Raw genomic sequence first — 23,251 nt, 5'->3', positions numbered from 1 at the left:
CTTCTGGTCCTCCTCCTTCCCCCCCCCCCCCAATAATCCGTCGTTTGGTGAACACGATTTGGGGCAAATACAGGTTTGCTGCTGGTGGTGCCCCGGCCCAGCCGTTTTGAAACCCTCTTCCGCGGCTGCCTTTCCTGCAGGAGCTTCTCGGGTCTGCTTTGCGCTTTCAGCCTCGTTGCCTCTTTGCCTCCCTTCTTTTTTCTGGTGGTGTCACCTCGCGAGGGGCGAGCGGCGCTCAGCCGTCCGGCGGACAGGCAGGCAGGCAGGCAGGCAGGCGAGCCTCCACCCGCGGCTCCAAACCCCACCCCGGCTAGCGAATGACGGGGTAGACTGCCCCTCGGCGTGGAGGCTCCGCGTCGCTCCCTCGCTGGCTGGCTGGCTGGAGGAAAGGCTCGGCGCGGGGAGGGGGGGAGGGAGGGGCGGACTACATTTCCCGGCCTGCTCTTCCCCGCCCCCTCGTCCCCTCCCTCCCTCCCTCCCCCGCCCCTCCTCACACCTGGAGAGCCGCCCGGGCCCCGATGCCGCCGCCGCCGAGGAGGACGAGGAGGGGATGCGCCCGCGGGGCCGCCACGAGACGCGCCGCCCCTGGCCCGCGGGCCGGACAGGCGGGCAGGCGAGCGAGCGAGCAGGCAAGCAAGCGAGCAAGCGGGGCGGGACGGGCGGGAAGGGGTCGCCTCTGCTGGCCGGCTTGCAGGCGCCTCGGGGCCGACCTTCCTCCTCCTCCTTCGCCCCCCCCCCGGGCTGGGCGCCTCCTCCGCCAGCGGTGAGACCCGGCTGCAGCTGCCGGACGGGAGGGTGGTGGTGGTGGGGGTGGGGAGAGCAGGAGGGTCTCCCTCCCCCCTCCCTCCCCGGGGCTGTCCGTGCCCCTTTCCTGGGGGTGGTTGCTCTTGCAAAGGCGGGGAGGGGGGCGGTGGGGGGGATCCCCTAGAAACCTCCCCCCCTGCGACCCCCCCAGCCTCAGGCCCGATCCGGGCGCCGCCTCCGCTCCTCCTCGCTCCCCTTCTCCTCCTTCTCCCTTCCGGGCGGCCCGCCTGCCGCCCCCGCCGCCCCCGCGCGCGCTCTCTCCCCCGGGGAAGGAGGACCCGCCGCCCGGCCGGTGCCCTTGTCCCCCTGGGGGGTGTGTGGCGGCTGCTGCTTCCCTCTTCCTCCTCTTCCTCCTTTTTGGCCCCCCCAGGCCGGGGAGGCAGCCCCGTCGTGGCCGGAGCCCCGCGGGCAGCCTGGGCACCCTCTTGCAGGACGGGGGCCGAAGGACGGGGCGGCCAAGGGTCCTTCCCTTCCCCCCCCCCGCCGCCCCAGGGCTCGGAGGCTCAGGACCTTTGGGGGGGGGGACCGAGAGCCGCCTTTGAACGCGTCCTTCCCCCCCTCCCCCCGGGGGGCAATATTCGGCCCTTTGAGGACTTTGCTCCGGCCTCTGGTTCCTAAAGCCCGGCGGGGGCGCCGCCCCCCGCCCCCACATTGGGCAGCCTTCGGCCGGTCGGTCATCTCCCCCTAGGCGGCTCCACTTCCTCCAGAGTAAAGAAACCCGGACGGTGTGCCTTGTAGTGGCCGGTGTGGATCGCGGGACCCTTCCTCTGACCGTCTCCTCCTCCTCCTCCTCTTCCGAAAGAGAAGCCCCAAAAGGCTGCCTTGGGCTGCTCGCCTGCAGCTCTGCAAACTCTTTCGGCAGCTGATGCTCTTCTGGGCCAGGAGCGGGTCTTTTGTCGGCCTAATGGCTCTCCATGGCCCATTCAAGACCCAGCCGCCCCCCCCCCCCAAAAAAGTGTTTGCATTCCAGCAGGGTCGCTGCTGGCCACCCTATTCGACTGGGGCTGGGAAGACCCTCTTTGCCTTCTCTTGGAGGCGAGATGGGTTCAAAGGGGTGGCGGGTCCTTTTGGGGGCCACCAGGGCCTCCAATCTCAGCCCATTGGAAACCAGTGGCCGGGCCGTAAAGGACAACCAACTGGAAGGTGTCCGTCCCCCCCCGGCCACCGGGGAGCCTGGGCGAGGGAGTATGGATCACCGTCCATAATGAGCCCTTGACCCTACCTCGCAGGGTGGTTGTAAGGTGGAAAGGAAGAGGGCCATGGAGGCCAACTGGTGTTCCTTGGGGGGAGAAGTGTGTGATGGTTGCAAGAGATAAAAAAGCAACCACCCAGAAGTGTGGGCCTTCCAACATGGGGGTGAGGATCCTGCTACATACCCCGCCCGCAACATCTCTCTCTCTCTCTTTCGGTGATTGTGCATCAATCGGTGCTTTATCTCGTCTTCCTTTGGGGCTCAGGATTGTCTGCTCTGCATCAGGGCAGCAGGCAAGAAAACGTCCCCCACTACCTGCTCACGGACCCCCCCCTTTTTTTAAAAAACTGGAGGGTTGAATTGGGGGCCTCCACATGCTGTGTGTCTCCCCTGGAGCCTGTTGAGGATCCAGCTTGTGTCCATGCGAAGGGTGTGGGGACGCCGGGCAAAGCATCGGGAACTGGCGAAGTCAAGACCTAGATTGAGTTGTGCCATGGAAACAGCCTAAAGAGAGAAGGGACCCCTTATCTCCAGAAGTCTATCTTACTTTCAGATTACTGAAGGAAAAATATATAAGAAAGGATCTTGTAAACTGTACACAGTATCTGCCTGGTCCCTGTGATTTAGCAGCTCCCTGCCACCATATCTGCACCTATCCGTTCTAAAGTTTGGAGAAGTTACTCTTTCAAAGTTACTTCCTCCTCATCTCCCAGCTCTTGCTCTGTGCAAAGGGAACAGAAGAACCCCCGTTTCCTGCTCCAGTTTTCGACTTGGCCCAGGAGGGCGGAAGTAGAGGAGGTGACCATGGATAGAAAGCAGGGAGGGCACCAGCGGTTGAAGGAGCTCTGGCTGCTGAGCCAGAGGGGTTCGGAGTTCGATTCCTCCTCTGGGCCTCCTGGACAGGGAGTTGGACTCCGTGATCCTTAGGGGTCCCTTCCCACTTCGTGCGTTCTGAGATTAATAATTCATCTTTTGAGCTGAAGTGAGGCAGACATGGATTCTGAGAGGAGGAGGAGGAGGAGGAGGATTGTGATGATAGGGGCTCTGTGCAGGGGGAGCAGAAAGGAGGTAAAGACCAGCCCTGTATTTGTCAAGTTGTGAGGTTGCCAGGGCTCGGAGCGCCGGTCCTCCTTTCCACCCATCGACGTTCGCGTTCTCCAGGGTAAACGTTGACCTGAGTACTTCCCGATGGACAGGGCGAGGCCCCCCCCCCGAGAAACTTGACTTGGCCCACAAAAGTTGTTTGTGCCTTTTTAAAAAGTGCCCCTGAATGCAAACATAGAGAACCAAGAAGGAACAGGTACAAATGCTGAAGCGATTTTCAAAACCAGACCCAGCAAGAGATGGCGTGAAGCAGGCGGGAGAGCAGAGGCCGTGCGCCTTTGCTGGCTTGCCTGCCGGTCGTTGCAGTTGTGAAGGTGTGGGCGGGGTGACGCTGAGCACCTCTGGTGGCTTTGCCTCTTCTTGCAAGGGGCCAAGGGGAGCGCGGAAGTCCAAAGCATCACCGGTTATTAATTTTTTCCATGGGGACCCAGCAGTCCCCTGTTAGAGCCAGCTGGAGCGAGCGGCTGATCAACAGGCAGCACCCGGGACCGCTCGGGAAAATCGCTCGTTGCAAGTGATCACGACGGGGCTGGCCGTCGCTCCGAGACGTCTCGCCACCTGGAACACGGAGTCTGGGTTTGTGGATGCCTCTGCTGGGTGATTCTAGATTTTGGGTGTGCTCGCCGAGGAATCGGGGGCCCCAAAACACAAGGGGACTTACTCCTCTTTTTTAAAAAAATTGACAACTTGGGATAAGGTAAGGGGTACAGAAGGTAAAGGGGGATATTGGGGGGGGGGAAGGAGGGGCAGGAGAACACAAAATGTACTGTCGTCCACTCTATTCATGTTGCAATATCAAATCGACTTTCCGCTTTTCTATAATTTGATTGCCCTCCAAGTTTTAACTTACAGTTATATCTTAGTTTAAATCGATGTTATTCAAGCTCTATCTGGTGATTTAAGCCATTTATATAATAAATCCCATCATTCAGTAGCCTTTTGTATGGGACAGTCTTTCAGCACTTCTGTTAAATTTTCCATTTCCGCCGCCTCCCGTATCTTCTCCATTAGTTCCTCTTGTTTCGGTATCTCTGGTTTCTTCCAATTCTTGGCATAAAGAATTCTGGCTGCAGTGATTATATATATATAAATAAAACTAGGTAGTTCTTTGTCTTGTCTATATTGTACAAGGGGGCTTACTCCTGAGGAGGCATCTGGAGGATGCCGTTGGCCGTTCCATTTTTCAGTCTTCCCAAAGTGAGTCGGTGGGGTTCCTGGGTCGCGCTCTCTCGGCAGGCACACCTTGGGCGCAGGACTTCTCCGGAGGAGGCAGCGGTAATGCATGGCTGGTAGCTTGATTCAGAGAAGATCTTTGTGGGCTGCAGGCTCTTATCTCCTTCTAATTAGATGTCAGGAGAGGTGAATGACTGGAATGCTTTTAACAGGGGAGGTCTGTGGTTGAAGAACCCTCTGATCTGCCATTTCCTGTCAGAGGACGATAACCCTTTCATGCTTCAAGGAAAGATGTGAGAGTAAAGCTTTAGGGACAGGCCACAATTACTGTATTCACATCCAGAGGAGAGCCAGCTTTGGCTGTCGCTTTCTGGCTTAGAGATGAAAGCCTCTGGGGAGCCAGAATTGATTGAGCATTAGAGGATGGAGCAGACTGGCATAGCAGAACAAGGGTTGGGTAGGGTGGAAGCCCTAAGTGCCCCCTGATTAGCAAGGACAGGGACCTCATCTTTAGCCACCACCTCTTTGGGCTTCCTTGTTCTTCTGGGCTGACCTACAGGCCTCACAGTTGTTTGGGAAGAAATGGATGTTTGCAGGTCAACATTTTTGTGATGCAAAGTGTTTGAAGGTGGTTTGATCTGGAATAGGTAGCTAAGATTTGGTAGGAAGAAACCTTGCTAGAACTCATTGGTTACTGTGGACAAGGTCTTGAATACACCGTCAGAAGATTTATAATGGGCATTTCTATTGTTCTTACAACTCCTTATATCTTATAATACAGTAGCTTGTGAATCAGAATCTGGCAAACTGCTCCCATGATGATAAACGTTATTATTTTGACTTACAGTTACAGAGCCCACGGATTTCAATGGGTATAAAATAAAGGCAGTGTAAATTACTGGATCTGGTGAAGTGAGGTGGAGCAAGCCACAGGATCTGCCGACGCCAACTCCCTCTCATATTAATTTTTTACATATTGCGCAACTGTTATTTTGATGCAGGTCCCATTCTCTCCTTGGTTTATTCCATGGCTTGACTGCCAGTCTTGTTGCGATATTTTCAGACTTGGCCGGAGCTGATTATTTTGCAGCGGCTTTTAGTAAACCGCTGTTCAAGCCTCATTTTTAAAAGACGGATGCACGTTTCCAGGGCTGCCTTGCCTAAATGCACCTAATTTTATTTTTTAAAATGTTCAGCGTGTCCCATCTTGACTCATTGGCCACTGTGGCTGGTGGCCCATTCTGGCTCGGGGGGGGGGGAGATGGTTCTTGGAACTCCATTCTCCCCCCCCCAAAAAAATTGCCTAATCTCTGGAGAGAGCAAAGACACCATGGTCGTAGAGAAAGGGGTCATTTTAAGGAACAGAGGGCCCTACTCTGTCATCAACAAATAGGCCTATCTCATTTTGGCTGGATGTGGGCCCCTTAGTCTGAGGACCTCAGAGAACAAGGGGCTGGAAGGAAGCAGCCTGGGGGCTTACAATAGGGTCTCCCCACCATGGCCCTCCTGCAGTCCATGGGGGGCCGGGGGGCTGTGGCCCACCTTCTCTTTTCGCTCACCTTCGTTCCTCTGCAGCCTCAGTTAAACGTCTTGCACGCCTGCCCAGCCAGAAAGCAGTCGTGGTGCAGTTCTTTGGAGGCTTTGAAGACCAGCATGGAAAGCATTCACAAGTCCGGAGAAGGAGGACAGCTTGTTTTGTGTGCTTCTGCAGGTCACCTTGAACGACCTTCTGTCTCGCTTCTGGCTGTGTGTGGGGGGGCTGCTTCTTGGGGGGGGCTGCCTTCAACCACCCCCACCCCCACGGGTGCAAGGGTGTCTCCTCTGCTCATCCTCTTTGTCCCGTCCCGGCTGTCGCTGTGGCATACGACCCTGATGTCAACACACTCCGCTGCATCATTGCTGGCTTCGGTCCGTGCCTGCGACCGTGCGTCGTCTGGCTGGCTGTCGGCGTCGCTCAGGCTAAGGAGGGAAAGCGTCACAGCGGGGGGGGGACCTCTCTTGCAGGTGGGGCAGGAACGTGGAAGGGGGTGGCCTCCATGGCCGATTTCTTTGTAGCCACCCTCCTTCGCTTGGTCCCTTTTCACAAAGAATTCACACCCCGTGGGTCCTTTCCTGTTTGATGTCTTTCATTTTTGTTATCCTTGCATTTTCTCCGACCTATTTCGTATTTATTTTGCCTTGAACCATTATTGCTGAGCTGTCCCTTGCGGCGTTCCAGGGAAACATTTTCCCCTTTGCAGATCCTGCTCATTTTTCTGCTTCCCGCATTAGTAAGGAAATTGCTGTCTAATTGCCCCTGTGACCGTTTCGGCTCTCTACCAAGACACAGAGATTAAACCAATTAACTGGGAGGCAAGGGAGCAGAGTAGGAACATGATGGGTGAATACAAAGGCCAGGGAGTTGTCCCTCCCTAGGCCAGGATTCTGACCCGAACTCTGCTGCTCCTCTTTCTGGGGAGAAGAGGAAAGCCAATGAGTACAGTATCTGCAAGCAGCTGCCTGACATGCATGCTGAATAGAACTTGTAGTTTGACCTTGGTTGCCCACAAGCGAGTGTAGTGTGTTGTTTGCCCCTCAACGGAGGGAATTTTGGTTGTCCTCTAAAAAGAGCAAAGGACGGCTGTGCTTTCGTCAAGGACGGGATCAGAATCAGAGCTTAGAAAAACGACTATTGCGTGCAACAGCTCCCAGAATTGGGAACTTGTTAGCCAAAAGGAGCTTTTTGATGGTTGGCTGGTGGATACTGGGTTTTGTAGTCCAAGAAAGGTCCTTTTTGCAGCCACCAGATAAATGGAAGGCGCCTCAACCTCACGCCGCAACATGGTGTGCTGTGTCAGGGCACAGTCTAGTTTGCTATTGAATTACTTCTAAAAAAAAAATCTCATCCTTCTTCCAGAAATCGTGGAGTCTGTGGCATGGCCCACCTTCTTTTATCCGCACAGCAATCTTGAGAGCGCGGCTGGGCCTTTTCGGATAATAACTAAGCCAAAAAAACACCACGCCATGCCGGCTCCATTCCTCTTTCCTTTCTAGTGAACCTAGAAATAGTGGTGGTTGTGGAAGTCAGCTGCTTGAAACATCGGAAATTGAATTTTATCACGTGAAAAGCAGGAAAACCATTTTAGAGTTTGTGCATCGGCACTCGTAGTTGAGAACGACGTCTCCTTTAAGTACTGTATTTTTTGCACCATAAGACTCACTTTTTTCCCACAAAACAGGGGGGTGGAAAGTCTGTGCGTCTTATGGAGTGAAGAAAACAGATTATATTTTCCTGTTTTCTTCTCCTAAAAAATCGGTGCGTCTTATGGAAAGGTGCGTCTTATGGAGCGAAAAATACGGTAGATGATTCTAAAAAAGCATCTTGTTACTAGTCCTCATTGTGAAATGATAGCCCTGACGGTTGGCCAGAGTTTTGGGGGTGTGAGGCTTTTACCAGGCCCTTTGTCTTATTATTTATTTGTTTGTTTTATTTATATGCGGCATTTCTCCCAGCAAGGGACCCAAAGCGGCTTTCAACCATGTTGGCATATGTGGGGTCAAATGGTACCTTGTGGGAAGCCAGGGGCCAAGTCCTTCACTGTTTTGCCAATCTGGAAAATATAACATGTGCTTCTACCTGCACTTAACTTACTGGATCTCGAAATTCTCCCATGGTTTTAATTGGCTGAAAGTTCTGCATACACCTCAGACCTGACCTCAATCGGTATTTTTTTAAAAACTCCTGACTTATCCTGTGCCCCTCCATCTTATTAAGAATAAATTGGAAAAGCTACTATTTATTTATTCATTCGTTCATGCATGCATGCATTTGCTGCCTTGGGCCCAAAGGATCCAAGGCAGCTTAGAGTACAGTATTTAAAAGAAAGAAAGCTAAAAGCCAAACAGAATTTTTTTTGCAATATTTAAAAAGAAATAAACCAATATATTCAAACTCTTTAATAAGAACGATATTAAAAACGCAAGTAAAAAGCAGAATAACATGCTCCCTTTAAAAAATCTCCTTGTTCAGCCTATTAGGCTCAGAGACAAATCCCAGCGCTCAGCCAAGCCTGTCTGAAAAGAAAGGTCTATTTGGCTGAATGCGGAAGGAGAGCCTCCAGTGGGAGGGAGTTCCAGAGCCTGGGAGCAGCCCCAGAGAAAGCCCTTGCCTGTGTCCCCACCAAGCATGCCTGGGAGGGTGGCGGGACCGAAGGAAAGGCTTTTCCCAATGCTAGAGTTAACATCTCTCTGATTTTTAGAGATCTTTCCCATCCAGAACTTCTGGAAAATCCTTTAATATATAAACTGAGTGGAGAACTTTCTAGCTGCAAGGTTTATGCCCATAAACCCTCCCTTCTCTTGTGGTTATTTTGTTTTGCTTGTTGGTGGTGGTGTTTTCTTGCTTTTCCTTTATCAAGACCTGTGCTTCAGCTCTAAACGGAGCAGGTCACAGGAACCGCCCTCGCCAACTTTCACCGAAACAAGGCTTCTCAGCTTTTGCTCCTCCAGATGCTTTCGTGTTCAACTAAGGAGCCATCACCGTCATCGACCAACCCTTTAAGGTGTCTGTCGGTTGCAACCCAGAATAGGAATGGGGTCCCAATGGCCACCGTGATTGGTGGTCTTCATTTCACCCGTCGGCCAAAATTTGACTCTTTCGGCCCACCTGACGAAGCTGGAGAAGTCTATGCTCCATTTTCCCAATTCTTTTAAAACACTTCTTGCACTTTGCTCTGCAATCTGTGGGATAGTCTATAAATGGCCAAGACAAAACGTCTAGAACAGTGTTTCCCAACTTTGGGTAACCCAGATGTTCTTGGACTTTAATCCCCAGAAACCCCAGCCAACGCAGTTGATGGTGAAGGCTTCTGGGAGTTGCAGTTCAAGAACACCTGGGTAACCCAAGGTTCAGAAGACAAGTTCCAGAAGAATCAAGGGTGAGGACCACTGCCGGCTGTGTTGCCCATTTTTAATAACCTCCCTCCCTTCCACCATGAGCTCCTTCCTTCCATTCATTATGAGCTCCTTCCATCTATCCATCATCATCTCCTTCCTTCCATTCATCATGAGCTGCTTCCTTCCTTCCATCTATCCATCATCAACTCCTTCCTTCCTTCGCTCTTACTAAAATACTCAAAATTTTGCAAAACCCAAGCCCTCTTGCCGGAAGAAGTCCAAAGGCAAAGCTATGGACACGCGCGGCCCTTGGCCTCCTTAACCCGGAGAACCTCTGGCCCTGAAAGTGAGGCCTTGGGAGCTCCTTGGACAGCCTTCGGCTGCTTTTGTTTAAAGCCACCAGACACCTGATTGAAGTTTATCGACTGCCGGCCTGTTTGGGAAGCTGCCAAACCTTTGCAGCTCGACCGACCCGCTTGGCAGCCGCCGGGAAAATGAGAAGCCCTCTGCCTCGGCCGAGTGGAACGATAACAGCCCGTCTTATTTTTAACCTTGGCTTTCCAGTAGGGAGACGTCATAGGCTTGGAAACAGAACGGCTGTGGCACGGGGACCTTAAGTAAGGCGGTGTTTACAGCACAATTGCAATGCTAGGTGAATCGGCTGTTTGTCACCATGTGGATGTTGGCACTCTGCCGTGGTCATGAGAAAGGGACACTCTGTGTATGCACAGAGGCAGTGTCTCCTGGGGCCGGAACAGAAAAACCCATTACAACAAAATCATCTGTGGGCATGGGCTCCCAGTGTGGTGTCGTGGATAGAGCGACCGACTAGAACTCAGGAGGTGGTCCTGGGTTCGAATCCCTGTTCGGCCACTGAAACTCTCTGGGGGAACCGTGGAACCAGTAAAACTGCTCCTTAAATATCTCACTTACTTGGAAAGCCCCGTTAGGGTCCCTGTGAGTCAGTCCTGAACTGAAGGCACAGAACGACCAATGGGCTCTAAATCTTGAGACAAACGGGTTTACTTTCTATTACCCATAAATCCATCTCGATGATGAGAGGTGTTCCTAAAGCGGAGGAAAAATCGGCCAGATCAGGTTGCTGGTTACTTCGCACCTCGCAAAACGGTGCAAAGTCATGTTTCATTCTAACACTCCTCAATGAGTTATCCTAATTTAATTCTCTTTGGAAAAAAACCTTGTGATTATGAATGTGGGATATTGCGCTTCTGTATCCACAATTCAGAATGCCAGGAAACGTCCCAATATGGCTGCCCCAATATCATGCTCGCATTTGCCAGCAGGAAAAAGGGAGGCCAAGCTTGACCGAGCAAAGGGCAGTCTGAATGTTGACAACACCCATGGCCGCATTTGAGAGGGTCTACAGCAGTGGTCCCGAACCTTGGTCCTCCAGATGATCTTGGGACTTTAACTCCCAGAAATCCTGGCTAGCAGAAGTGGTGGTGAAAGCTTCTGGGAGTTGTAGTCCAAGAACATCTGGAGGCCCAAGGTTGGAGACCCCTGGTCTACAGGATGCCCTCTTCGACTCATAACCGTTCACACCCGTTGAAACACAGCCCTGACCATTGCTTTGTGTTTGGGTGAGAAATGGATAACTGGAGTTTTAAAAAGGGGGTCAGCTTCCAGAACTTTCCCTTGCATGGTGTCGCTTTATGAATGGTGCAGCGATAACAACAGACATTTAGGTCTTGACACTTTGCAAGCTAATATTGTGGTGTTTTTTTTTTTCATTTAAAAACGACATGACCCACAAAGATACAGATTTGTGGTACCTGGGGGGAGGCAAATCTGCACCCCCAGTGAGCCAGCAACGTCCCCTGGTCTTCATTTTAAGGTCTTCTGACTTTAGAGTGCTGTTGGGGACCTCCTCCAACTTTGAACCCTTCGGTCACGGAGTGACTCGGGACCAGGGAATAAGCCGCCAATGAGTAGACCATACCCCTTGGGGGCTCCATATCTTTACTTTGGGATCCTGGAGGAAGCTAAGGAGAGACAGGTTCTAAGAGGTAAACAGCGGAGCAGGGCATGGTTTGGGGAGGAGAGGAGAGGCAGCTAGACCAAGGAAAGAGTTGGCTCGGAGTTGGAAATGAGGTGTGCGCGCCCACGCATGCATGTGTTTACAAGTGGTTTTTCTTGGGTGATCTGCGCGTTTGCTATTTCCTTTATAATAATACTGATGGGCTTTCTTTAGTATACAATAGTTGCAAGATGACTTATTACAGTAAATGAAGCCACAAAGTACTGTGCAGTAAAACCAAAATCAATAAAACTGGATAGAAGCAAAGCATTGAGTGACTAAATGCCCATCAGTGGTCGTGATAGCTTTCATAAAGGAAGAGGAAAGCTAAATGCTGGAAGTGGCTCATGAACTTCAAAACTGCTTATAGGAAAAGCAAAACAAATCAGAAGAAATTGTGTGTGTTTTTTAAAAAAAACCAAGTTCTTCTGCTTTGTTTTGTTTTTCCTATAAGCAGTTTTGAAGTTCATAGAAAGCTATCTGGATTTGAAGATTTCCACCAAAGCAGCCCCTGTAGCCCTGCGGGGTCCATTCCCTGGGACTTCCGCGCAGCTGGCCCAAGGCCACCCAGGCTGGCTCTTGTCCTGGGAGGCCCAGTGGGGGAATCGAACCCCCAACCCTCTGGGGCTCTGCAGCCAGTTCATAAAAGGTGCTTTTGGTGTTAATTGCTCTTCTGATCTCTTTCATTGTATTTGGACAGTATAGTTTTCCTCTGGTTGTATCTGTGTGCCTTTTTTTAGTCGCTCTCGTGGTCTGTGTGGAATCCCCAGCTACGGCAGCGGCTGCCAGTCGGTCAATCCCCACCACGGTCGATGGCTGGTCCTCTCTCCGAATAAACACAGGGGCGCTGCTGATTCTCTTTCCATTCTGAGAACATCAGAAGGGCTGCGCTAGGCCAGACCGAAAGGGTTAGACAGGCAGACTTACTGTACTCTCCAGGAATTTATCCAGAGGAAGCCAAGCGAAGGGGAACGATTTCTCATTCTCCTGCCTGTCCCCGTTACTATTGTTATTGATTTTTTTAATTGCAAAGTCTGGATCCTCACAAGCAGCCCAGTGGAACTGGGTGGGGGTGTGATGGGAGTTGTAATCCAAGAGACCTAGAGGGCACCAGTTTAGGTTTAGGGTAATCTACCTCCTATCCACTGTTGCAAATACCATAGAATGCACCAGCAAGTATATGGCATAAAAGATGAGGGGGGGGGGAAATGGGGGTCGGCAACTTCAGATGGTCCTGGAGGGCAAGTTTCCAACCCCTTTTGCAGAAGTACTTTCTTTCTCGCTTTTTTTCGAAGACATTAAAGCACACTCTTTTGCAGTTTTGTTTTGAGGATTGGGAACTTGCACCCCATTTTATGGCATAAAAAAAGTTGGAAAAGGCTTTGTATTTTCCAAAATAGGGTACGGGGAGAGAACATATTAAAAAACTCACAGGTTTTTCGCACGGGGCCCTCCCTTACCCCAGCTCAAAACTTTTAGTGTGCAATCCACGCCGGTCCAGTTGCGCCTTTTGCTTTGAATGCCCCAGATCCCCTCCCTGAGATCCCCTGAGCCTTTGCAGAGCGAAAGACGGATTTGCGGCTTGTGCATTTCCTTTGCTCCAGCTTGCTTCCGATGACAGTTTTGGAAAGCCCTGTCAGGAGTTTCTGGTCAGACGCTTCACGCTTTTGGAGTGGAGAAGCGCCTTTTTCTCAGTGGCTCTCAAGCGCACCCAAGGCTGTGGCCCAGAGCTGGATGACATCCCTGTAGACCCTTGGAGAGGCTGACGAACACCCGACGTGAACCCGCCTCGGTTTCCTCCAGCCTTCATCACAAGCTCCTTTGTTGCCTCTGTTATGAAACCCGGACGCCTTTGGGCAGTGACCGTTGTGTTCTTGTGTACTTGGCACTGGAGGGAGGCTGGGCAAGAAAATTTGTGGCTGAAAGCCAAGCCAGTGGGAGGGTGTGCTGGAAAAAAAAGTTTCAATCCAGAAGCCTTGAAGTTTGTTTGCACCTGAAGGTTGTAGCTGTGACTCCTCCAAGGGCTGAAATATTCTCCCAGATGCAGGTGCGCTCCTGGATTGCTGGCCCTTCTGCCACCTGTTTTCTGGGCTTTGTCTTCTGGGTACAGTTGTTGCCGAAAAGCTGGAGGGATGGGTTTCTGGAGAATGAAAAAGGAGAACGAGAAGGAAGAGCAGCTGGACTTTGTTTTCTGCTAGGAAAAGTCATGCCTTGATGGCTCGGTTAAGGAAAGAGGTAAACGAGGCATCTGTGGACAGGGATTCAGGGGCAGGATGACTTACAGCGAATTCAGTTTTTGAAAGGTAGGTAAGCAAAATAAAACAGTCCTCTAGTCTGAGAGTTCTGCAGTAGTCCTACTGTAGGATTGTATGATAACTATTCCTTACAGTGGAATTAATTCGTATTTGTTTTAATGGTAACATCCATCATTTTAGAGAGAGAGAGAGCAGTATCCAAGATGAACAACAATCAGATGGAGGCTGCAGGGCTAACGGATGGTTTTGTTGATGTGATTGCATTAGGAGGATTCTTTTAAGGATGGGTTAAAAGAGAGGCTTCTTGTTGACCAGATGGGGAACTTATAAAAGCAGATGTCACTGAATTCTTTAAATAAGGTAATTATTATTATTATTAAAAAAAATTACTTGGCCAATCCTCTGCAGATAACACAGGGTTCCCTTTTTCTGCTGCAAATAATATGGAGTCATATGGGATGAGGGTCTTGGGATCCATGCTGGAATATTGGGCCAAAAAAAGTGGAAAGGAGGCCACAGCTACTGTACACTGGAAAACTGAATTGGCACAATTCAGCTTTGATGCGGCTTGCTTGGCAGCCTACGTTACACTTCTGTCCTGATTCAGTGATCCTATGGAGACAGTGGGTTGTTTCAGTTCCGTACTGGCCCCTCTGTCTGATGCGGTTTTGTCCACGCCACAGCCCCCCCCCTTCCTGTCATCCTTCTGATCCTCGGTTCCCCTTTGACCATTCATTATAGAGTCAGTCATCCGTGCCAGGGGAAAGGGTCGCCATAAACGTTGAGCATGGAGAGCAGAGCCCGTGGGTCCTCCCGGAGGGGCTGATTTGGTTCCTGTGCCAACCTCTGCCTATTTAGTTGATCAAAATTCACCGCTCATGGAAGGCTTTCAATAGGGCGACACCCCAATAGTGGCCAGCTGTGCGGGTCTCTTTTCATCCTCATGCCCGGGTTCGTAGCGCTTGGCAGCCGAGTCTTCCCTTTGGTTAAGTCAATCCCTTGCGGTGGCTAATCACTCTTAATGCTGCCCTAATCCCGTTACTGAAATCAACCAAAAAGGCTTCAAAGTTAAAGGGATGAAAAGATTTATTCCATTCCCAGTGTGTGATCTTGGTAGGAATGGTTAGCTTTCTCTACACGGCCTGCTTTTGTGCCAGGGCTCCAGTTACCTGAAATGATATTCGGGTCTGCTCTGCCCCCTTAGCACCCCATAGCACCTCCCGACATTCGGTCCTCTCTATCTCAGCTCCCGACTGAGTTTTCTCAGTCACACATTTCACAAAAGGGGTGCTGCTGCTGCTTATGGACCACGCCATGGCGCTTAAAGCAGTCTCTGAGCGGTCTACAATTTAAGCGTGCCGTGACACGTTGCTCCCACGGTGAGTTGGGCGCCTGATTTACCAGCCTTGGAAAGATGGGAAGGGCGGAGTCAGCCTGTAGGGATCGGACTCAGGTTGCGAGCAGAGGCTTCACTGCAGGACTGCAGTGTAACCACTTGATACCACAGGCTCCCGTCAGCTGCTAACCTGGCTTTCAAGCAGGATTGTCACCTAGCTCCACCTGGAGCTCCTTAGTGTGGTCTCTCATCTAAGTTCTGATGAGGCCTGATCCTGATTTAGCTTTCAGAACCATATGGAATCTGAAAATTCAGGGCGATATGGTGTGTAAGAACCACATCTTGCTATTAGTTAGCCAGACACTGCCCTTTTGTGAAGCCCCCCTCTGTCTACGTGGCACTTGCCTTCTACCAGGTTGGGGGGTCACCCAGGATCTCTGAGGAGGAAACTCTGAAGTGGCATGGAGGAAAGGAGATGGGGGGGGGGAAATAATCTTCCTCCTGTAAAAACCTGCCCAGGCTTTTAAGTTCTTCAGCAGAGCATGCCCACGGATGCGTACTCAGCCCCTTCAAGAAGCCGAGTCCACAAAACGTGGGACTTTTTCTCCATGGCCATCCTTTTAAGTGTGGGTCTCCACCCCCAAGGGAAGCCATGTTGGCTGCCGCTTTGTGGCACCTCGGGTGGGCAGCCCAGAGGACCGTGTTTGGAAAGGCTTCTGGTTTTTAAAATCGGCTTTTGAGATCGTTTCAATCTATTGTTGAGCCACCTTTTGCTTCTGTTCTATTTTTGTACGCTGGTTTGAAGGATTGATTCATCACCTTGCAGCTGCAGTTAGCAGAAGAGGGATGCATGGAGATTTTTAAGTGTGTAAATAAGTGAGTGTACATACACAAATAAAAAAATGAAAGGGAGTCTGTTTGCCAATGGGCCAAGGCATCAAGTGAACGGGCCTCACGAGTCTTCAAAACTCTAGACTTATTAGCAAAGCAGATTGCGCTGCCGATGTACCGCCTCGTTGCGCTGAAAGCACTCGCTGGGTGGTTGACAGTTTAATCATGCAGGGTGTCCCTGGCCCCCACCCCCAGCAAGCGAGGTCCTCGATTTACCCACCTTGGAAGGATGGAAGGCTGAGTGAACCTTGAGCCGGCTCCCTGGGATTGAACCCTGGGTCGTGAGCAGAGTTTTCACTGCAGGACGCGCAGTGGAACCCCTGTGCCACGAAGCTCATTATCTCGGAGCCAGGAGACTTTGGATCCGCTGGAAACGTGCATGATCCCTGTTTGGCCCAAGCCCAGGAAAACAGCAGCCAAGTGCCCTGGGTGAACGTCCCGGCCGGATCAGCACGGCCAGGCCTCCCCCTTTTTGGTAGCAGCAGCTGCATTTGCTATTCAGAGCAACAGCTGCGAGCCGAAGCAAAGCAGCAAGGGACAGCTCCATTTGCCTATGAGGAAATATCTCATGAAGGGCCTCAGGTTGGCTCATAAAAATAACCCTCACGTCCAGCCCGTGGCTGCATTTGGAGAGAGGCCGTGGCCCGGAGAGCAGACGCGTGGGCGCCTCTCCCAATTAAAAGTGGCACCGGATTTGACAAGTCTATCATCCCTTTTATTCATAATCCTTGAGGTTTACGAAGGAACGTGGCCCCTTAAAGCTGTTTGGGTCCCTTCATCGTGGCTCGGAGAGAACAAGCTGTCTTGCAGAGGTCTTCTTCGTGGAAATAGGTCCCCCAAAGCAATTCCTCCCTCTCTGTTCTTCAGACGTCCGCTTGGAGTAACCGGGTATGTGTTTTAGCAGCTTTGAGGTTCGCAAGATCGCCTGCCGAGGGGAACGGGATTGTGGGGTTCTCATCTGAGGTCCGAGGCAATTGCTTGCGAAACCGTAAGGAGTATTTCTCAAAACACCAAGCACAGATTGCAGGGAAAAAACTCCGGGCTGTGTGTGTGGGGAGGTGTTGGTTTACCACCACCATCCGCCTCTGAGACTTGGGTTTCTGGAGCAGCCATCCCTCGACTTCATAACACCAGGCCCCACTTTTGTGACTCCCCACATCGACCGTCATCCAAGCTCCTTTTAACATTTTTTTTTAAAAAAATGGTGCTTGTAACAAACAAAATCAACGCAAAATTAGTAAACATGGTCTTTCTTGAAAAATAATTGCAAATATGTTTTCCCCCCATCATAAAAAGTTAATTTAAAAGCTTGTTTGTTTTAAGAAGCAGGTGAAGCAAAACAAATTTAATGTGACGGATACCACTTGAAATCCAGAACGAAGGTGGATAAACTCTGTTTACAGATACATTGGTGTGATAAGTCCCCCCCTTCCTCACATCAAAACCAACACTGGGTATGAGAGGGAGGTTCATTTTTTCAAAGTTGGAATATGTATTAATTGCTGCCTGTTTTTAATTTGTTTTTAAATGTTCTTCTACTTGGTTATTTTAGTTTAATGCACTCTAATGATGTTATGGGTTTTTTTTGTTGTTGTTGTTTTGGACTTATATACCGCCCCATAGTGCTACAAGCACTCTCCGGGCGATTTACAATTTAATTATACAGGCTACACATTGCCCCCCCCCCCAGCAAGCTGGGTACTCATTTTACCGACCTCGGAAGGATAGAAGGCTGAGTCAACCTTGAGCCGGCTACCTGGGATTTGAACCCCAGGTCGTGAGCACAGTTTTAGCTGCAGTACAGCGTTTTAACCACTGCGCCATGTTGCTCATGTTGTTATGTTTGTTATTGCTATTGTCAATATTGTGAACTGCCCAGGGTGACCATTGGTCAGGTGGGCAGTATAGAAATAAAATATATAAAATATATTTTAAAACCTACAATTCCCAGAATCTCTCAGCCTGCATGCAGGACCACTGGCTATGCTGGCTGCTGGATTCTGGGAGATTTAGTCTGTAAAAAGTTAATTTTTCCCAAGCTCTGGTTCATTTGATCCATAAATTTTGGTAATTAGGAAGCCAAACCACCTAGACCAGTTTTTTTTAATCTGTTGGGATAAGAGTGTGTAGAACTTATTGAAAATCTTTTTTTTTCTTCCTGATAGCTGTCCCTCATTTTCCTTCTTTTTTTTTTTTTCCTTTTCTTACAGATGTTTGCTTTCTGGGACTGAACGGGACTAGAAAGAAAAAAGCAGGAGTCTGAATGAACATCAACGCCTCTGTCTTTGCAAACGCATGACTCCCTGTCTCACGGACGAGGGAAAAGGACGCTGCCTGCCGACAGGTTCCCCTCTGCATTCCGGATCGTGTCAAAAGACCTCTTGTTTCGGAAGGGGTTGTTCCAAGTAAGACCAGACTATGTACACCTTTCTGCCTGAGAACTTCACTCCGGTGAAGCCAAAACCACCCAAAGAGTTGAAACCCATGATCGTGGCCATCATGGTCGGCCTCATCCTCTTCATCGCAGCGGTGGTCGCCTGGTGCTATTACGTCGCCTCCCTCCGTAAGGCCGAGCGGCTCAAGACGGAACAGATGGACCTGCGGCAGGATGGGTTCACCATCAAAAACCAGGACGGAGAGTTGGTCTTCAGGCTGGCTTTCCAGTCGGGGGTCCTTGATTTGGAGTCTTGCTCGAGGGAGGGCGCCAATTTGACCTGCACTCGGACGGACCGAGGGAAACTCAATTTCTTCATAAAGATTGTCACCCCCAAGGACACGGTGATGTGCTACCGTGTCCGATGGGAAGAGTTTGTAGCGGACACGGTGGTGGAGCACAAAATGTATTGGGGGGATGCTCACTGGTACGGGGGCTGTGAGATGAGCGTCCAGCACTGGCCGATTCAGCTGCCTGGGTCCCAGGAGCCCATGCCTTTCGTGACCAGCGATGTGTATTCTTTCAGGAACAGCTTTGGGGGCATCTTGGAGAGATACTGGATCTCTTCCAAAGCCGCCGCCATCAAGATCAACGACTCCGTGCCCTTCCACCTTGGCTTCAATGCCAGCGAAAGGTCCCTCACCTTCCAAGCCAGATATAAAGATTCTCCCTATAAGCCTCCCTTAGGCAAGCAGCCTTTCCCCGAACTGAGTTACCGGGTCTGTATTGGCTCCGATATCACCTCCATCCACAAATACATGGTGCGGAGATACTTCTACAAGCCTTCTAAGATCCCTTCGAAAAACGCGTTCCGGTATCCCATTTGGTCAACCTGGGCTTTGTACAAGAACGATATCGACCAGGATAAGCTGCTGCGCTTTGCCGAAAAGATAAAGAAGTATAAATTCAATTGCAGCCATATTGAAATAGACGATGCCTACACGCAGGCCTATGGGGATTTCGACTTCGACCCGGTCAAATTCCCCAATGTGACGGAAACGTTTGAGAAGCTGAAAGAAGACGGCTTTGAGATCACTCTTTGGACCCACCCCTTCGTCAACTACAACTCCTCAAACTTCGGGGTGGGCATCGAGAGGCAGCTTTTCATCAAGGAGCCAACAGGAAGGCTCCCCGCTATGGTGGAGTGGTGGAACGGCATTGGCGCCATCTTGGACTTCACCAACCCTGCCGCCAGGGACTGGTTTCAGAGCCACCTGAGGCAACTTCGCAGCCGCTATGGCATCTCGTCCTTCAAATTTGACGCGGGAGAAACCAGCTACCTTCCCAAACAGTTCAGCACCTTCCGCCCGTTGTCGGACCCCAGCGTTTGGTCCAGGCGCTACACAGAGATGGCCATCCCTTTTTACGAGCTGGCCGAGGTTCGAGTGGGCTACCAGTCCCAAAATATCTCTTGCTTCTTCCGGATCATCGACCGGGATTCGGTTTGGGGTTACGAACTCGGATTGAAGTCCTTGATCCCCACTGTCTTGACCATCAGCATGCTGGGATACCCTTTCATCTCGGCGGACATGATTGGTGGAAACATCTTCCCCAACAAAACAGACGGCGCCGTCGAGATCCCAGACCGAGAACTCTACATCCGTTGGCTGGAATTGTCGGCCTTTATGCCCTCCATGCAGTTCTCTATCCCACCTTGGCTTTACGGTAAAGAGGTGATCGATATCGCCCTGAAGTTCACGCAACTCCACGAGTCTTTGGTGGCCCCCCTCTTGTTGGAGTTGGCCGGGGAGATCACAGACACCGGGGACCCCATCATACGGCCCATCTGGTGGATTTCTCCCAACGACGAGGCGACGCACAAGATAGATTCCCAGTTCTTGATTGGGGACACGCTGATGGTGGCTCCCGTTTTGGAGATGGGCAAGCAAGAGCGAGACATTTACATCCCGGCTGGCAAATGGCGGAGCTATAAGGGGGAACTCTTTGAAAAGACCCCCACCTTGGTGACTGACTATCCAGTGGATTTGGATGAAGTTGCTTATTTCATCTGGGTGTCCTAACGGGCTTCCTCCACCCCTGCCACCACCAGCAAGCTTTCATCCTCGGTGAAAGTTAACCATGCCTTATTCTAGGATCCTAAGAGCAAAGGAGACGGAAGGAGAACATGGGGAATGATTGTGTGTGGGATAGGCAACCTGGTGTACTCTGGGTGGTTTGGATTACAACTCCCCTAAGCTCCCAGTCTGCATGCTGGGGGATGATGGGGGTGGTTGTCCAAAGCATTTGGGAGGGGACCAGGTTGTCTAACCCCCAACTGCACCATAATCCTCTAAGTATGCTACAAAGATATAGCTTTGAGAGAGAGAGAGAGAGAGAGAGAGAGAGTGGTCTAGACATATAGGTAGAGACTAATAGGGTCCCAAGATCTGCACGACGAAGCAGGAGGCCCCACTGGGAAAGCCGGGGGTTACCCGGCTCCGCTTGTCGTTGCTTGGCATGGACACTCGTGAATGTATTTCTTTCGCCTTTTTGTTTTCAAGCGTGGCTTTGAGGGACCTTGAACGCCGTCCGTGATGATGAACGAATTCCACCCACAGCTTGGTGCTTCGGACCGGACCGGAGGAGCCAGCTTGGAGTTGGGTTGGGAGTGCCCTTTGCTGCAAGGGTGGAAGGAGCTGCCTGCCTACCTGCCTGCCAGCTGCTTCTTCAGCCTTCGAGCCACGAGAAGCTGAGCAATACGAGCGAGAACGCCCACCTTCCTAAGGGACCGACCGGGGTGGGGTGGTGGCTGTTTTCCCAGAAAGGGGAGGCACCTAGGGTTTGCTACAGCACAACGAGCCTTAAGTTTTACAGTGCAGTAAGCTATTATTTGAAATACCACTTTTTTCTAAAAAGAATAATTCCAATTATATATATATATATCTATATACACATACACACAGAGTATATAAAAAATTAAAATGTATATCTCCTTGCCTGATGTTGGGCAAGGCTAGCCTATATGATCTCTAGAACTTGTTGCACATTTTAATTCCTGGGCTGGGCAGGTTACTTAGCTCAGAGAAGTTTTTTAAACAGGGTGGAAAGACGGTGTATTAACCTGTCCTTCGCTGCTAGCCCAGATGGTGGCTGGGTAGCCAAAAAAATATATATCTCCGCTATGATTGTGGTGACACAAGAGCTGTTTCAAATAGGAGTGTAAATTGTGCTCCTCCTCCTTCCCTTTCTCTGTTCCCCTGTTGCTGCTTCTCCTGTTTCTGGATCTTTGCAAGCTTCCTTACCATCGAAGGACTTTTTTGGCTCATCGGCCATTCCCAGGAAGAATGCCCGGCTTGTCCAGACACACCGCAGCACCTCACTGGTGACTCACAGGGTGCGGCATGTGGATGAGACCGCTAGAAATGGGGGGGGCAGAGCAGGGGGTGGAAGCGTTGATGTGGCTCTACTAACGGGACACGGAATAAAACACTTCTTCCTTCGATGAAGCGGGTCTGTGCCGTACTATGGTTAAGCCTCCGTTTTCTTTTTTCTGGAAGACGCCTTGGACTGAATGCACTGTCGTGGTTTTTTGTAGGATTTGGCGAGGTGGTGGTGGGAAGCCATCCAAGTTAGCGGCATCCAGGCATGATGGGGGGGGGGGGGAACTGGAGACAAAACACTCCAGTTCAGCTAAATATAATTCCGTGGACGCTGACGTACATGGAAAAGCTTGCTCACGCTGCTGCTCTTGTCTCCTTGAGCGAGGAAAGTCTGCAGAGCTTTTCCATCGAGTTCTTATGAGCCTCATCCATGTGTCCCTTTTGCTTTATGAAAGAATCCAGTCCAAAGTCGAGCCTTCAGTCATGGAGGGCTGGGGGTGGAAGGACGTTTCCTGCTGGAAAGAGGCAAGGGGAATCAAGGCGGTGGCCATATTGTGAATACAGGGAATGGCAACAACGCTGGGGCAGAAGTGGGGAAAAGTTACCCTTCTGGACTCCTGCTGCACCATCCCTGACAGGTAGTGGCTCAATTTTTGTTTTAATGACCCAAGAAAGAGAGTTTTGTCCCTTCCCAGTGGGTTACTTGCCTGGTGGAGCAGCATTTGGGGCCAGGAAATTCTTGGTCCTGTTTGGTCAGAATTGCCTTGCTCATCATTTGTCTGCAATGACAGTAACCATGTGGCGCAGTGGTTCAACTGCAGTACTGCAGCCAAAACTCTGCTCATCATAATCCAGGTTCAATCCCAGGTAGCTAGCTGGCTCAAGGTTCACTCGGCCTTCCGAGATCAGTAAATGTGAGTACCCAGCTCTCTGGGGAGGCAATGCATAGCCTGCATAATTAAATCGTAAGCCGCTCAGATAGTGCTTTAAGTGCTGGGGTGGTGATGGTATATAAGCAGCACACTTTGCTGGTGTGTGTGCGTGCGCGTGCGCGCGCGCTTTTTATCCCGTGGAATGCAGAAGATGAATTTGTTCCATTTTTTGCATGATTGTCCTTCAGCTCTTGGAAGGTGGCTGTAACCGAACTGCTCGCTCTTGCCCTCTCCGTGCCCAGCTGGACCAAATACTCTTCACAAGGCTTCGTTTCCAGGCCCTCGGCTGCCTTGGCCGCCCTTTCCTGGACACCTGCCAGCGTCTCAATATCCTGCAAATAGGATTTTCTGTTGCCACGCTTAGAGCTGTTTTAGATACAGGGGAAAGGTGGCGTGAAAGGGGATGAGAGGAAAAGGCATAAAATGAGGCACGTGGCAGAGAAAGTTGATGGGTGCTGTTGTCCCTCTCTTGAAATGCTAGAACCCCCAAGGATCCTTTGTTGAAAGGCAAGAGGTGGTGAGAGATTCAAGACAGAGAGGGAAAAAAATTATTGACATGCATCAGAATGACGGCACAGTTTACTGCTGTAAGGCATTTACAGTAGCGGCAGCTGCCAACTTCAGTTATAAGAACCTAATTACAAGTGGATTAGGCAGATTTATGGAAGGTAAACTGCCAATGGCCATTACATATGATGGCTAAATGCCATGTTGAGTACCAGTGGCATTACATCTCTCCAAAGTATCAAGTGGTGGAAAATAGGTTGCGGTAGGAAGGGGTTCCTGCAGTTGTGATCCCTAGTAGCTTCCCAGAGGATGGTTTGTTGGCCATGGCAGGAACAGGACACTGGTGGGTTGGTTGATATCGTTTAAATATTTCCTTTCTCCCCTTGGGAG

The 23,251-nt window shown here is 50.8% G+C and overlaps 1 protein-coding gene across 6 annotated transcripts; it reads left to right on the top strand.

The window, feature by feature from the left end:
• The first annotated feature begins 479 nt into the window (after positions 1 to 479).
• Positions 480 to 21,564, top strand: MYORG (myogenesis regulating glycosidase (putative)). 6 transcript variants are annotated; one of them, XM_072993009.2, is made up of 2 exons: positions 480 to 629; positions 17,879 to 21,564. In XM_072993009.2, the coding sequence occupies exon 2, from the start codon at positions 18,087 to 18,089 to the stop codon at positions 20,121 to 20,123; it is 2,037 nt and encodes a 678-aa protein (XP_072849110.1). In that variant the 5' UTR covers positions 480 to 629; positions 17,879 to 18,086; the 3' UTR covers positions 20,124 to 21,564. The 6 variants fall into 6 exon arrangements, with proteins under 6 accessions (XP_072849110.1, XP_072849115.1, XP_072849114.1 ...); XM_072993014.2 differs by lacking the exon at positions 480 to 629 and adding an exon at positions 693 to 763; XM_072993013.2 differs by lacking the exon at positions 480 to 629 and adding an exon at positions 2,352 to 3,797.
• The last annotated feature ends 1,687 nt before the right edge of the window (positions 21,565 to 23,251 follow it).

The sequence above is a fragment of the Pogona vitticeps genome, chromosome 2, assembly GCF_051106095.1.
Source record: "Pogona vitticeps strain Pit_001003342236 chromosome 2, PviZW2.1, whole genome shotgun sequence".
Taxonomy (NCBI): domain Eukaryota; kingdom Metazoa; phylum Chordata; class Lepidosauria; order Squamata; family Agamidae; genus Pogona; species Pogona vitticeps.
The sequence above is the reverse complement of the archived record's forward strand: the minus strand, read 5'-3'. Positions and strand labels throughout refer to the sequence as shown.